A 16,668-nucleotide genomic window follows, 5' to 3' on the forward strand; every position below is an offset into this window, starting at 1 on the left:
TTTAATGCTCCCTTCATGTCCCATTTGATAAGTAGGTTCAGAAGCAACAGTGCAAATTCTCCATGGATTTCATAGGTCACCCTCTAAAAACTGCCTTGGCAACAAGAACACATACAAATAAGGTAACAGGTAAGTGGAACACAACAGAAAAATAGTGTATTATAGCAACCTAAATATCTAAACACCTCGTTTCCTCTCTAATAAAGGAAAGAAGTAGACTTTAGTACAGGGAAAAATAAACTCAGCTGCAGCATTGTTTAATGTTTCAAGGTAAAAGACATCTTTTACAGCATAATTGTAGCAATAAGTTACAGTGCATTGCTAGTCCACAATACAGTCCTTTTCAGTAAGTGTACAAAGTAAGTCCCCATTTTATCTTATAAAGTCTGGAAGATCAATATAAATACTGCTCCAGAAAAAAAAAAAAAGTGTTTACATCCCGGGCTCCAATGTTATTAGAATGTTCTCTTCTATAATCTTCAGTAAAAATCTTTTTGTCTTTAATGTTGCAGTGTTTCAAGCTTTCGTAGCTTCAGTGGTGCGTTGGATGAGAACACAGCTTGTTTCTGATGGGATTCCTCTGTCTCTGGGGAATTAAACATTACCCGTCCTCTGTGGTTAAAGATATAAAACGATGGATGGTTCCTTAACGTGTCAAATGTCCTAAGAAGAGGGGAGGGACAAAAAAAAGTGTTATACTTCACAACTGTATAGAGAACATTTTCTATAACTTTATTGCTAAACTTGCCTATACTTTTTAATGGATCCATTGCTTTTTCTATCTGATGTTTTTAACCTCCTGAGCGTTACACACGCCGGTTTGCAGCCGACAGTCTCCCAGTATAATTTTAAGTGATCGCATAGCTTCAGCTAGCACTAGGCTAGCTAGTAGTGGTGGGGTCCGGCGTCCCCTGATTACTTTTGATCCCCCCCCAATCGCCGCTAAATACATTACCCAGCCTGGATCCAGCGATCGGCGCAGTCTCCCCGGACAGCTCCGCTCTTCTCTATGGGGAAGATCGATCATGACGTCAGCGACGTAATGCGCAGACTCGATCCTCCCCATAGAGAGGACCAGAGATGTGCAGGGAGGCTGCGCCGATCGCTGGATCGAGGCTGGGTAATGCATTTAGCGGCGATTGGGGGGATCAAAAGTAATCGGTGTATACCAGCCACCACTGCTAGCTAGCCTAGTGCTAGCTGAAGCTATTACAGCTATGCGATCACTTAAAATTATACTGGGGGACTCCTGGGGACAGCCGGCTGTATGCCCGACACAGTGTTGGGCATACCGCTAAGGAAGTTAAAGGATAACTAAAGTGAAAAGAATATGGAGGCTGCCGTATTTATTTTCTTTTTAAATACCCGTTGCCTGGCAGCCCTGCTGATCTATTTGGCTGCAGTAGTCCAGTAGCAGTAGTGTCTGAACACCAGAAACAAGCCTGCAGATAACCTTGTCAGAACTGACAAGAATGTTAAGGTGGCCATACACTTATAGATTTGCAGCAGATTCGACCATCAGATAGATTTCTGGCAGATGCCTGTCAAAACCAATCTGACATGAATCTGATGTGCGCCACACACTGGGAACAGATTTCCAATAGATTTCAGAATTAAATCGATCTAAATGCATTATTGGACCATTAGATCCAATGCAACTCTATGGGCCATCGATACGCTGGCAGCAGCCTATCGACCTAGATTTTCCATCCTGTCAGATAGATCAAATTGATCAAAATCGGCCGCAAATCGATCGAATGGGGGATTTGATAGAATAGATTTCTGATCGATAGATTCTGTAGAATCGATCGATGGCTGAAATCAACCGGTGTATGGGCCCCCTTTAGAAACATCTGATCTGCTGCATGCTTATTCAGGGTCTATGGCTAAAGGTATTACAGGCAGATGATCAGCAGAATAGTCAGGCAACTGGTATTGCTTAAAATAAACATGGCAGCCTCCATATCCCTCTCGCCGCATGTTCCCTTTAAGGCTCAACTCCTTGCAGAAAGCTTACTAAAGATAGGGGTGCCCTGCTTCCTTACCAGAAGGAAACAGAAGAGGCATAAATAGGAAACATATGCAAATACCTTACAAGCCACTGAGATCAGAGTTATGAATCGAGCTTGTTTCCAGCACTGGATGCAGAGTCCTTAGTAGTACTGCTACTAAGGACTGTCCCCCAAGTGTTCTTACTCTAGTTCCACATTGTTGCCCCGTGTAGTTGCTGGTACATTGTACGTGGGGTGCGTGTGTGACATCGTGGCGGACACTTGGATTACAGTGTGACACAGTTAATCTATCAATGCATTGGGGGGAGGGGTCCTAACATTTTGGAGACTGCGGCTGGGGGTTGCTGTCATGTATGTCCACTATTATCGCATGCCATTACCGACACATACCCGATCGAGCACATTGGCCGGAGATTTTGTAGCTTGTCCAATTGATACATGCAACCAATTTTGGCCTGAAATTGGTCGATCAGGCATGCTCTTGTCGGCACTGATCTTCAACTGATTCCATAATAATTATCAAATTAGATGGTCGATCAGCTGTAAAGTCCAGATATGTATGGCCACCTTAAGCCTGTATTAACTGCTAGCCGACCACGTCACGCCGATGGGCATGGCCGAGGCGGCAGCCCCAGGACCGCCTAACACTGATCGGCGTAAAGCCCTGGAGCTCTGTTTTGCAGGAGATCGCGCACATCTCCTGCTTGGTGGTGGGTGGGCGTAGCTCTGATCATTACTCGGGAGACAGACGGCGAAATGCCATCTAATTACCCGTACAGCACTGCGATCTACAGTGTGACACAGCTGTCCCCTGCTGAGGCACAGAGGTGATCGGCTGTCATAGGCTGAAGCCTATGACAGCTTATCACAGGGATTGGCTGGCGGGGGTAGAGGGGAGTGTACAATAGTTATGGGGTAGGTAATCACTTGTGTGCTGTGTCCTGTGGCCCTGCATCTTGGCCTTAAAGCTGCAGTGGGCAATTTAATGAAAAATGGCCTGGTCTTTAAGGGGGTTTAACACTGCGGTCCTCAAGTGGTTAAATGGCAGTAGAAATAGTCATGTAATGTCTGTGCACACTTGTCCAAAAAGGGAAAACCAGTGCTATGGTAGTTTGCAAAATGTTATACTCCAATATCAAATTTCTGGGTAGGGGAGTGTGGAGAGCTTTTCTTTGAGCTTTTCTGGGGGGCGGGGGGGGGGCGCGGAGGGAGAGGAGTGTTTGAGCTTGTATATTTGGTGCTAGGGTGATTTTTCTGGATTCAGAATCAGAACTGAGCCCTTTTATGTAACTAGAAATTTGCAGACTGTTCTATTCTGTGGATCATATTTCTCAGCTTATTATATAGCTCTAATATGCATTGTTGTACAATAATGGTGTTTTTCCAGAGTGCAATTAAACAAGTGAGGTAAGTTGGATGAGAAGTGTCCCGACTCCTAGCGGAAAATCATCAGGTAAGGTGGAAGTAGTAGGCAGGAACCTTGTTGGTATAAATATCCATATGTGTTGAGGGACTAGTTCCAAGATTACATATTAAGAGAGGAGGAGAAAGGCACTAGGTAGGAGAGGAGTGGAAAAAAGGAAGGGTGTTGGGTGTAGGAAAGTGATTTTTGCAAGTTTTAACAGATCTTTGCTATTTGATGTGGACCTTCGAACTGAAGACAAAGATTACTAAAAAGGTCTGTGTACACAAGCCCTTTATCAAAATCCAACATTAAATATAAAAACATCATACTTATTCCTTAGTTCTGACGTAGCATCCATGTCTTTAAATTCTCCGGCAATATGAACTATGCCATAGCAGGCCACTACAAATGCCAACAAAGTTTGTAGGACTATCTGCAAGTAAGTAAAAGAATAGGAAGTCAGGGCAGGTAACATGTAGTAAGCATTTTTCAAAGGGATGTGTAGTTTTTATTTTTCTTCACTATAACATCAATTAAGAAAATAACACATTTTTGATAAAATAAGTAAAACAAAAAAAACCACCACTGCATCTTAAAACCTTTAGCAATCAGCAAAGCTAAAGCGGGTCAATTTTTTAAAGGTGGTTTAACCACTTGACTGAGGGTTTTTCCCCCCTTGTGGAACCAGAGCAATTTTCACCTGTCAGCACGCTCCTCCCTTTCTTTCGCCAATAACATAATCACAGCAAAATGATCTAGATCTTGTTTTTCTCGCCACCAATTAGGTTTTCTTTTGGAGGTACAGTATGCTAAGAATTATTTTATCCTAAATGAATTTTAACATGGATTAGAATTTTTTTTTTAAATGCATTATTTCTCAGTTTTTTGGCCATTATAATGTTAAAATAAAACGTTTTACTGTGAATAAAAGCCACACATTTTATTTGCCAGTTTGTCCCGGTTATTGCAACGTTTAAAAATTTCCCTAGTACAAAGTATGGCGCCAATATTTTATTTGGAAAAAAGGAGGTGCATTTTTTCAGTTTTGCGTCCATCACTAATTACAAGCCCATAAATTAAAAAATAGTAATATACCGCCTTGACATAAATTTAAAAAAAAAAAATCCAGTCCCTAAGGTAACTACTTATATTTTTTTTCAATTTAAAAATTTTTTTATATAGGGGGAAAAAAAAAAGTTTGGGTACTATGGGAGGGAGTGGGAAATTATAAAAGTCAGTGTGGGGATTTTTATTAAATAAAAATGAATTTCGGTGTAATTACCATTTAGCCACAAGATGTCCTCAGTCATTATTTCCGATTCATGTACATAAGCACGTGAATCAGAAGTAATGCATAGCAGTGTAACAGGAAGATACAATGAATGCCGGCGACTCGTAGATGCCGGTATTCATTGAATCGGGGACTTGGATTTATGAATGGGAATTGCAGTCCCATTCATTAACCTCTCCGCTAAGCGGCAGCAACGGCGGTGCACGCAGGCGAACAAGAGCGAGTGTCAGCTGCACGCCGCTGCGGACTTGCAGTGCATCCTGTGAACTTTGCAGGGCCGTGAATGTACTGCATGCCGTGCATCAAGTAGTTAATACTTATTTTCTTACACAAGGAGAAAATGAAATACCGTATTTTTTGCATTAAAGACGCACCAAAAAAATCACCACTTTTTTATGCATTGCGATCGTGTAAACGTGCCCGATCTCCAAAGTGTGTGCAAATAATTTTTTTTTTCAATCGATCCTAGAAAGGATCTTTAAGTGGTTAATTTTCATGCTAAATTCACATAATCGAATTCCACATTGTCGCGCTTTGATTGGTCTGTTTTCAAGCTGCACAAATTATGCATTGAAAATTTGCATAATGCTACATGAACTCAAAACTATTTGTATATTATTGACCATCCCCAATGGCTGGTGATTTACACATCTGATATTACTGCGGAACAAAAAGCAGGTTTAGGGCTATTGCAATTGCTTAGCAAAAATGATTTTGTGAAAAGATTTTTGAATGAGCGTTTTTGCTCATTCTTTCAAGCGGAATTGATCCAAATAAATGCTACATGCAGAGCGTTTGCGATTTTAGAGAAATCGCCATGCTGCTGGGGGAACACCCCATAGGTTTTCAGTAGCCACATGCTTTTCAAAGCGCTGGCGATCTGAAAAGCATGGAGAAGTGCTCTTGGTGTGCAATAGCCCTAAATTTGCCTTTACGGATTTTTCAAACATATAAAAGATGTTTGATGTTCCTAGGAAAAACAAACAAACAAAAAAAAAACAGTTGAGTGTCACAGCCTGCTGCCGTCCACTAGACTAATTTTGCTGCTTAGAGTGGGTAACAGGCTCCCACTTTTAGGGCACTTTGTTCTCTAGAGTACGGCTACACAAAGATGGAGACACCAAGAGCCCAATATAGTGCACTATGTACTGGTAGAATTGATATGTAGAGGTAAGTATGCAGATATACTCACAAACAAGGGTTACCATCCAGGTTACCACTATATCAGCAGGTGGGGAGATTAGACCTGTCCCCATTCAGGATTAAGAAGTCACTCTCTATAGCAGGGCTGTGGAGTCTGAGTCGAGGAGTCGGGGAAATTTTGGGCTCCCGGAGTCGTTGATTTCATAAACTGAGGAGTCGGATGATTTTTGTACAAAATCCACAGCCCTGTTAAGTATTAGACTAAGAAGTCGGAGTCGAGGAGTCGGAGTCTGAGCCATTTTGGGTACCCGAGTCGGAGTCGTGGTTTCAGAAACTGAGGAGTCGGAAGATTTTTGTACCGACTCCACAGCCCTGCTCTATAGACAGGAAATACGGGGCACCACTCCACCAAGGGTGGACATAGGTCCTGTATATGCAGACAGGCGCCACAGAGAGGCGCTGAGTTTTGCACCAGACCTCTGAGTACATGCTCCATTTTTATTGCCCGATGAAGCAGGAGATGCCTGCAAAACGCGTTGCACTTTTTGTAGTATACTAATTCCTTGTTTTGAATAAATACAACAGTCTCTTTGTGGGTCTGCTTGGAGGAGGTAAGGTTACCTCTGCCTCTTCATTTTAAAATTTTTAGTAAACTTTATTCTTTTGGCACCTCTGTCTACATATACAGTTCTAGAGTACGGCTGCTAGAGTTACAGACAGCTAGGAGTTTCTAAAATTGCAGTTGTTTGCAAGTTGACATGGAGAGATTTCTTTACCAGCATTAAAACCAGGGCTGTGGAGTTGGTCCAAAAATCCACCGACTCAGACTCCTCAGTTTAGGATTCCACCGACTCCGACTCCTCTAATTTGCATATTACAATTTTGTTGATTAACAGTATGTAACGTGAAATTCGTCTCTTAACTGCCAACGCTTAGGAATTTTACAAGACAACTGAAGTGAGAAGGATATGGAGACTGCCATATTTATTCTCTTTAGACTAAAACTAGTCTTTGGTAAGAGTACTTGTAAAAGGTACAAACCGGAACAAAGAACATCTATCAGGCCCTAGGCAATGTGACTGTGGGTACATGTAAGAATGATGTGCATGTACTCTGCAGGGGAATGAGGAGATTTTTCCTCTATCGCACATTCTTCATGCACAATCTGAACAAGGTTTATGGGTGACAGACAACACCTCTCTGTTCAATGTGCACAACATTCTCAGTGGATTCCCTGCAGCTCTGTGGGGAGTGCATATGTAGAGTATAGTACTGTGTAACAAAGTAAACCTGAGACAGATGAAATTAAAGTTTTATACAAACCTGGGGCTTCCTCCAGCCCCCTTCAGGCTAATCAGTCCCTCGCAGTCCTCCTCCGCCACCTGGATCTTCTGCTATGAGTCCAGGTACTTGAGCCAGTCTGGCGTAGTGCGCATGCACACACTCCGCCGCCGGGAGCGTACTACACCTGCGCAGCACTATTGCGCAGGTGCAGAATGCTCCTGGCTGTGGAAACGGCACGTAGCCGGACTGCACTGACTAGCTGAATTACCGGGACTCATAGCAGAAGTTCTAGGTGGTGAAGGAGGACAGCGAGGGACTGATTAGTCTGAATGGGGGTTGGAAGAAGCCCCAGGTATGTATAACACTTTCTTTTCATCCGTCTCAGGTACCCTTTAATTTGTAGTCACCAAACCAAATTTTAACAACATATCAAATTATTTGGTTTCATGAGCAAAGAGAGTGCATACATTTGCATAAACCAGAAATGCAGAATTATTTCCATCTCACTGACCATCTCTATTAGTGACACGGCTACACATCAGGCTTTATTCTTACAGCATAGACGTTATTTAGTGTATATATAAGAGATTCCTGTGTACACATCATATATACTGTACAGTCACACTCATATGTATATCTGACTTTAAAAATACGGGGACTGCTTTATTGAAGCAGCACAAATAACTCATTTTGATTGGTTTATTTCATTTTTGTGGACTGAGCACAGCTATTACTGTATATATACTGCATATATACATTATTTTTAATGACTATTATCTGAGAAATAGAACATTTTATCATATTTTCTATTTTAATTACAGTTACAAATTCATTAGGTGTCGGAGTCGGTGCATTTTTTCCCGACTCCGACTCCAGGCACCCAAAATTGCTCCGACTCCACAGCCCTGAATAAAAACTACAAAAATACTTTTTTCTGCACCAACATGTTTATTACATTTTTAAATAAAAAGTAGAATTTTCCTTTTAAATAAAATGAACACTCAAAGCCAACTTACATCTATTGGTAATGTTTCATCTTCCTTTTCAGTTAACCGCATGTAAGAGCGATCTGGAGGATTAAAAAACAAAAAAAAAAAAAAAGAAAGTGAGCAACGTTCATTCACTTCATTATACAAAGATACAGCAAACTCTTCCAGTACAGAAAGTGAAAAGCTTAGGCAGGGAACACACTTGGCTGTTTTCGTGCGTGTTTTCTGCACAGAAAAACTGAGAACTCATGATAATCAATGTGCTAGTACTAACTTACTGAGCTGTTCGCGCGCAGAAAAAAAACTCACATTCTGCATGACGACTCAGCACATTTTGGCAGTTTTCTCTATCAATTACATCAGCTGCTGTGAAAAACGTGTGCGTTTTCCTGCATGGAAACACACTTGGTGTGCAGAAAATGTATGCAGAAAAACGCACGCGGAAAACTGAAAGTCAAGTGTGTTCCCTGCCTTAGGCTTGGTATACATATGCTTTCTGAAACAATCTTTCTGGTGGCGGTTACAGCATGACTGTCCAGTTTGGTTGCAGTTTTTCAGCCGATTGCTTTTCCATCCCCTGTAGTGTGAGGCCTACTGCTTTCTCCATGCTATCCTCAAAGGACGGTAAATGTTATTTGGCCCAGCCAAGTGTGTAGGACTAAACGTCAGCAGTGGACAAACTTAAAGAGAATCTGTATTGTTAAAATCGCACAAAAGTAAACATACCAATGCGTTAGGGGACATCTCCTATTACCCTGTCACAATTTCGCCGCTCCCCTCCGCATTAAAAGTGGTTAAAAACAGTTTTAAAAAGTTTGTTTATAAACAAACAAAATGGCCACCAAAACAGGAAGTAGGTTGATTTACAGTATGTCCACACATAGAAAATACATCCATACACAAGCAGGCTGTATACACCCTTCCTTTTGAATCTCAAGAGATCATTTGTGTGTTTCTTTCCCCCTGCAGTTCTCATGCACTGAAGTTTCAGGCTGCTCGTTTCTTCCTGCAAACAGCTTTGCCTCTGTCTGTAATTCCTCAGTATGTGAAAGCCCAGCCAGCTCAGAGGACGATTTATCCAGCTTGTAAAAGATAAGAGAAGAGAGAAGCTGCCCTAATCTAAACAATACACAGGCAGTGTGCATAGAGGGGCCTGGAAGGGGGAGTTCATAGCAGAACCACAACACTGAAGAACTTGGCAGCCTTTCAGACACAGGCCGACAAGTCTGACAGGGGAAAGATACATTGATTTATTACAGAGACTGTTATAGTAGAAAGTGCTGCAGTTAGCCAGAACACATTAGAATAGCTTTTGGAACTTGTAGGATGATAAAAAACAGGATGCAATTTTTGTTAGGGAGTCTCTTTAAAGGATATCCAAGGTGACGTGAAATGATGAGATAGACGTGTATGTACTGTGCCTAGCACACAAATAACTTTTGTTCCTTTTTTCATTATCTGCCTGAAAGAGTTAAACATCAGGTATGTAAGTGGCAGTTCCTGTCTGGGTCAGGACCGAGTCAGACTACAGTCGTGACCCTCACTGATAAGAAATTACAACTTTAAACCACTTTCCTAGCAAAAAATGGCTTGAGAGCAGAAATGAGATTTGTGTATGGGGAGGTGTGAGGTCTCTTACTGCACCCTCCCTTCCTTGTAACTTCTGTGATGACCGGCATAGAATTGAAGCTGTACAGGCCCCTTTGTCCCTCACACTGATGCTGTACGTGAGGCCGCCTCTGTGCCAGCGCTCCCCTCTCAACATTATCAATGTGTGCCTGGCTGATGCGTCCCAGGCGCACATTGATAATGACAAGAGTGTGAGCGCAGAGGCGACCTCACATACAGCATCAGTGTGAGGGAGAAAGGGGCCTGTACAGCTTCAATTCACCACAGAAGTTACATGGAACAGAACAAAAAGCGTCTACCCATCTCCTTAGAGTAAGCCCCTCCTCCGAAAATAAGCCCTAGCACATATTTCCTCCCCAAACAGAATATAAGACATTGTCCTTTGTGGTGCCACTGTCCCACTCAGGAAAAAAAAAAAATCTTAGACCTGGCTTGGTCGAAGGCTATTGCGGATCGTAAAATGTGTAAAAAGCTACCGGCAATGGAAATGCCATTGATGGAGGTGCACCAATATGACTGCATGCACAGTAGCCTGCAACCAAGCCACATCAGAGGCACAGACCAAGGGACCTCAAAGGCTACGGGAGGCTGGAAGAAATGCCTGATAAGAAAAAGGCAACTTTTCATTCCTAGTTCAGGTTTGATTAAAGGGGGATTCCGTGAAGTGTCATCAGATTAGGCATTAACCAGGAATAACACCTTCAATTTATATATTTTATAACGTAAGGATAAAAATGTTACTCTTAAAGAAAAGCTCTGCCTGGCAGAAGCTACTAATTGTTACTGCACAGCAGGGTGTGTGGAAAAGGCTTCTAAATTTTGTTATTTTAAAAAAATCACTTCACGATACAGAATTGGACGCTTTTCCCTTGCTTAAAGAGACTCTGAAGCGAGAATAAATCTCGCTTCAGAGCTCATAGTTAGCAGGGGCATGTGTGCCCCTGCTAAACCGCCGCTATTGCGCCGCTAAACGGGGGTCCCATCACCCCCAAACCCAACCCCGCAATACTTGGTCGTAGACTTGGTCGTGATTTATTTCTTCCCGGAGGCAGGGCTAACGGCTGCAGCCCTGCCTCCAGTCGCGTCTATCAGCAGCGCATCGCCGCCTCTCCCCCGCCCCTCTCAGTGAAGGAAGACTGAGAGGGGCGAGGGAGAGGCGGAGATACGCGCTGACAGACGCGCATGGGGCAGGGCTGCGGCGGTTAGCCCTGCACCAATGCGGAAGAGGGGATGCGCTGCACGGAGGGGAGTTTGGGGGTGAAGGGACCCCCGTTTAGCGGCGCGATAGCGACGGTTTAGCAGGGGCACACATGCCCTTGCTATCTATGAGGTCTGAAGCGAGATTTATTCTCGCTTCAGACTCTGTAAGATATTGCAGTGGCACTATTATTATTTATTGTATTTATAAAGCGCCAACATATTACGCAGCGCTGGACATTAGTTTAGGTTACAGACAATATTTAGGGGTGACATACAGCAAAATGACAATACATGAATAAAAGAAAGTCCAGATCACACAGCACAGTATGAGTACAAGGTAATGCTTAGTCAGTCACTGGAGGGGAGCATGGAGAGTAGGCAAGTTAGGTTCACTCAGATGCATAGCATGGGTTCACAGTAATGGAGGTGCATGATCAGGTAGGACACAAAAGGAGGAGGACCCTGCCCAAAGGCTTACAATCTAGCGGGAGAGGTAAGGACATGGAAGGTAGGGGACCAGAGTTCAGCTGTGGGTTTAGAGCACGTGAGGGGTAGTAGGCCAGAGTGAAAAGGTGAGTTTTGGGGGCTTTCTTGAAGATGTTGAAGGAGGGGGCTGCCCTAATGGGTGGAGGTAGAGAGTTCCATAGTGTTGGAGCGGCTCTTGAGAAGTCCTGGAGGCGTGCATGGGACTGGGTGATGCGGGGAGCGGTTAGGCGAAGTTCATTGGAAGAGCGGAGTGAGCGGCTAGGTGTGTATCTCTGAGTAAGATCGGAAATGTAGGTTGGACAGGTTTTGTGGACAGATTTGTAGGTCAGGCACAGTATCTTGAATCTGATTCTGGACTGGATAGGAAGTCAGTGGAGGGATTCAAGGAGGGGATCCGCCGTGGTGGAGCGATGGGAGCAGTGGATAATTCTAGCTGCCACATTCATGATGGACTGCAGTGGGGCTGTTCGGGTCATGGGGAGACCAGACAGCAGGGCATTGCAGTAGTCAAGGCGGGAAATTATGAGGGCATGGATGAGGAGTTTGGTGGTGGGCAGAGGTCACGAAAGGGCGAATCTTACAGATGTTACGAAGGTGGAAGTTGCAGGACTTTGTGAGGTTTTGGATGTGGGAAATGCAGGAGAGGGCGGAGTCCAGGGTAACACCCAGACAGCGGGCTTGAGAGGTAGGGCAAATGGTAGTGTGGTTAACAGTGACATGCACATCTGGGAGGTTTATGGATGTCCAGGGTGGGAAGATCATAAATTCCGTTTTGTCTAGATTTAGTTTCAGGAACCTAGCGGACATCCAGGAGGAGATGGCTGATAGACAGGAGGAGACCTTCTCCATGGTAGTGGTGGATATGTCAGGGGTGTGGAGGTAGATCTGGGTGTCATCTACATACAGATGATAGTTAAAACCCATGGAGGAGGATGCCAATGGAGGATGTGTATAGGGAGAACAGTAGGGGGCCAAGGACCGAACCTTGGGGGGTGGACGAGGACTCATTGAAGGCGGTCGTGAAGGAGCAGTTGGAGAGGTAGGATGAAAGCCAGGACAGGGCGAGAACGTGAATGCCCATGGACTGGAGGAGTAGAGGATGATCTACTGTGTCAAAAGCTGCTGAAAGGTCAAGGCGGAGGAGAATGGAGTATTTACCTTCAGCTTTAGCTAATGCAAGGTCATTGACCACTTTCGGTTGAGCGGGCAGGCCGAAATCCAGATTGCAGTGGGTCTAGCAGTGAGTTGGCATTGAGGAACTGGGTCAGGCGTTTGTGAACCAGACTCTCAAGGAGTTTTGAGGCAAAGGGGAGGAGGGAGATAGGACGGTAGTTGGAGGGTAGCGAGGGGTCGAGGGAGGGTTTCTTGAGCAGGGGTAGTACAGTGGCCTGCTTGAAGTCTGAGGGGAAGGTGCCTGTGGATAGGGAGAGGTTGAACAGGGTAGTGAGAACTGGGGCCAATTCCGTGAAGTGAGGCTGGAGTAAATCAGAAGGGATGGGGTCAAGGGAAGGGGGGGAAATAGTGGTATGGGAAGTCTGCAGTAGGCGGATGACTTCCTCGGTGGTAGTAGGAGTGAAGGCTGTGAGGGGAGGATAGGGTGGAGGAGGAGCTGGTTGGGAGGGGGTGGGAGGTGAAGATTGGAGATTGGATATTTCCTGGCGGATGGAGACCATTTTGTTGGTGAAGTGGGTGGCTAAATCTGTGGCAGAGAGGGAGGAAACGGGGGGTGGGGGCGGGGGGGGGGGGTTTAAGCAGGGAGTTGAAAGTGGCAAAAATACACCGGGGGGGTTGGAAGCTTGTGCTCCGATCAGCATGGGCTACTGTGCCCCCGCTACCCAGGGCGACACCAGCACTGCAGGAGCACCCATCCCCTGCAGCCCAGGATTGACAAAGCTGCAGGATCCCCCTCCACCACGTGGGCCGCTGCCTAGGAGTCCAGGATGCCAGCCCGGAGAATGAGGGACTCTTCATGTGCACAGAAGGCCTGACCACCGCCGCTGCCTGCTGGGCCTTCCACATGGAAAAGATCCTCAGCTGAGCTCGAGAGAGGGTCTCCACCAGCCGCAGCCTCCAGCCTGCTCGGCCACCCAGTGTCTACTTTAGCCACTGTTGAGGACCGAGTCAGCCTGCACCACCACCCAGCTCTGAAGACCAGCTGCCCACCTTCCTACATCAGGGAACCGGACCACAAGGATGGACTCTTGGACTGTTTTTTTAATCTGCAGCCCTAAAAGGCCTTTGTCTCTCTCGTCTCGCCTTGGCTCTTTCTCCTTCTTCCTCAGTCTCTCTTTAGCTATCCCTTCTCTCTACCTCTCTTGCTTTCGCTATCCACTCTTTTTTAGGACACACTGCTGAGCATCTGGAACTGCTTTGGAGCGAGCGAGCGAGCGCCGTTGATAGTTGGCAGGCTGCTCCCCTCACACAGCACTCCAGACTCCCCCACGCGTCCGTCACTATGGTTATGTGCGTTATGTATATATATATATATATATATATATATATATATATAGGTAGATGTTTACTGTGTATACTGTACCTGATTGTATGTGTTGGATCGCATGCATGTGTTTGTACCATCTCCAACCCTGTACGAGCCAAAAATAATTCCGGGTACAACCCCCATTGTACTTGGCGAAATAAACATGATTCTGATCTTGGTAAAGTATTCCTGCTTCGCATGAGCAAGGGCAGTGTGGAACTGCAGCAGGTTGGTCTTGTACAGTAGGAAATCCTGGTTAAGTCTAGTTTTCCTCCATTTCCGTTCAGTGGCGCGTGTTTTCCTCTGGAGGTTGCGAGTATGGGTAGTGCACCAGGGCTGGGGGTTAGGGGGTCGGTTGCGACGAAATATTAGTGGAGCAGCTTTCTCTAGGGCTGATGAGAGTTTGGCAATACTGAGCTGCAGCAAGATTAGGACAGGTTAGGGTGGGGAGAGTGGAGGAGAGGGCATGGAGGGGGGGTCAGCAAGGACGCTAGGGTTGAGCTTGCGTAGGTCTCGCTGCCATCGACCAGGTGGGTGGGTGGGTAGTTTGGAGGTGCCTTCCATGAGGAGATTGAAGGTGAGAAGGTGATGGTCTGAGGGTGGAAAGGGTGCGATGTCGAGGTCTGCAATGGTGGTGGATTTAGTGAATATAAGGTCGAGAGTCACTATTATTATCAATGCAATCACTGTGCCTTGTTCCTAAAGCGATTCGATGCAATTTTTAACTTGCATACAAACTTAGTGCATGCTGCAGTTTTTTTGTTTTGTTTGCATTTGTGTTAAGGTCTAAGTCAATTTAAAGAGCACAAAAAAGCACAGCGCGATTTCCCAATGCTGCATGGAACACCTCCCCTTATCTTCCGGATATTGCAAGTGCATTGTGGGTGAAAATACTGTGCCACAACGCACAGAAAATTGAGAGTAAAACAGCTGCAAATCACAATTGGATCACTGTGCGTTTGCAACTGAGATCACAATTTTCAGTGAACAAGAAAAGAAATGCAGTTTCCTGCTTTCTTTCAAAGCATGTTAGAAGCAGAAAGTGTACCAGTATTTAAAGATTCAGTGCAATCACTGAGAGAACTAGCAGGGGGGATAGTGATACTTCTGTTTAGCACACCTTGGAGTCAGTAAAACAACAGAACATCCTAAAGGTGCCCATTACCGGTACAATTTTTTCATCAAATGCGTTCTTTCAATGCGATTCTTACAATCAAATTGTATTGAAAATTCACCGTTTATGAAGGAAAATCGCTAGTGAACAATTCTTTGGTTGATTGCTTTATGGTATAAAATCGATCAGAAAGTTGAAAATATGATCGCAAATTCAAGAGAAAATTGTTTAGTGAAATGCCTTCAGATTACTTACGATCATTCAAATCATTGAATCATCACATTTAGTGACAAACTATCGTTAATGGGCACCTTAACAACAACAAATAACATTTGTAAAGCGCTTTTCTCCCGTGGGACTCAAAGCGCATAAGCCTCTTGAACGCAACATGCGATTCCGATTTTTTTATACGATCCAGTTTTTTATTCTGATTAAAAAAACGTAGTAGCATGCAGTACTTTTTTTTTAATCAGAATCAAAAATCAGATCGTATTAACCTCCCTGGCGTTCTATTAAGATCGCCAGGGCGGCTGCGGGAGGGTTTTTTTTTTTTATAAAAAAAAAAAACTATTACATGCAGCCAACTGAAAGTTGGCTGCATGAAAGCCCACTAGAGGGCGCTCCGGAAGAGTAATTCTGATCGCCTCAGGCGATCAGAAGTTACAAGGAAGGCCGCAATGAGCGGCCTTCCTTGTTTCGCTTACCTCGTCGCCATGGCGACGAGCGGAGTGACGTCATGGACGTCCTGACGTCAGCCGCCTTCGATCCAGCCCTTAGCGCTGGCCGGAACTGTTTGTTCCAGCTACGCTGGGCTCGGGTGGCTGGGGGGACCCTCTTTCGCCGCTGCATGCGGCGGATCGCCGCAGAGCGGCGGTGATCAGGTAGCACACGCGGCTGGCAAAGTGCCGGCTGCGTGTGCTCCGTTTTATTTGACGCGAATCGGCCCAGCAGGGCCTGAGCGGCAGCCTCCGGCGGTAATGGACGAGCTGAGCTCGTCCAGACCGCTCAGGAGGTTTAAAAAAAAAAAAAAAAAAAAAATCAGAATCCCATGTAGTGTGCACGAGGCCTAAAGTTAAGCATCTAAGGATGAATTGGCTACCTGGATCCTAGGGTTTCTCCATCCCTGCTTAAAGCAGACCTGAACTCAGAACTCTTCTCTGCTTTAAAAGATACGCAGCAGCATAATAACCTTTACAGAAAAACATTTCTCTGTTACACCTGATACAAATCCTAAAATAATTCTGTGCCGTTTCTACTTCCTGATTCATGGAAGCAGACATATTGTTTACCTCCTTTGCTTTCAATGGGCTTATTTGCCATCTCTGTCATAGGCAGTCATGTGATACAGGGGAGATCAGATTACAACTTGTGATTAGACACAAATGAGGGGGAATTAAACAGGCTAAACTCTCTAAATACATGCAAAGTGCATTTCTCTATGTATTTCTTCAGTCCTGTGCAAGAGTTCAGGTCCACTTTAAAGACAAGATCATTTTATGGAAATCCAATCTCTGTGCAATCGTTTTCTAGAAGCACCGACATAAAATCCCAAACATACAGACTATTTCCAGACATTTTATGCACTAAAGCACTGTGTCAGCCTTATGTCAGGGGTGACATCACAACTGGATTAGGG

General features: G+C 44.8%; 1 protein-coding gene across 1 annotated transcript in view; it reads right to left on the reverse strand.

Moving 5' to 3' along the window:
- Positions 1-241: 241 nt before the first annotated feature.
- Positions 242-16,668, reverse strand: part of MMGT1 (membrane magnesium transporter 1) — a 30,416-nt gene continuing 13,989 nt past the window's right edge. The window contains exons 2-4 of the mRNA XM_068250968.1: positions 8,152-8,204; positions 3,747-3,850; positions 242-663 (exon numbers count right to left, since the gene is read on the reverse strand). Coding sequence (XP_068107069.1) covers positions 501-663; positions 3,747-3,850; positions 8,152-8,204 — 320 coding nt within the window. The 3' untranslated portion in view covers positions 242-500. The remainder of the gene's footprint in view (positions 664-3,746; positions 3,851-8,151; positions 8,205-16,668) is intronic.

This window comes from Hyperolius riggenbachi, chromosome 8, assembly GCF_040937935.1.
Source record: "Hyperolius riggenbachi isolate aHypRig1 chromosome 8, aHypRig1.pri, whole genome shotgun sequence".
Lineage (NCBI taxonomy): Eukaryota > Metazoa > Chordata > Amphibia > Anura > Hyperoliidae > Hyperolius > Hyperolius riggenbachi.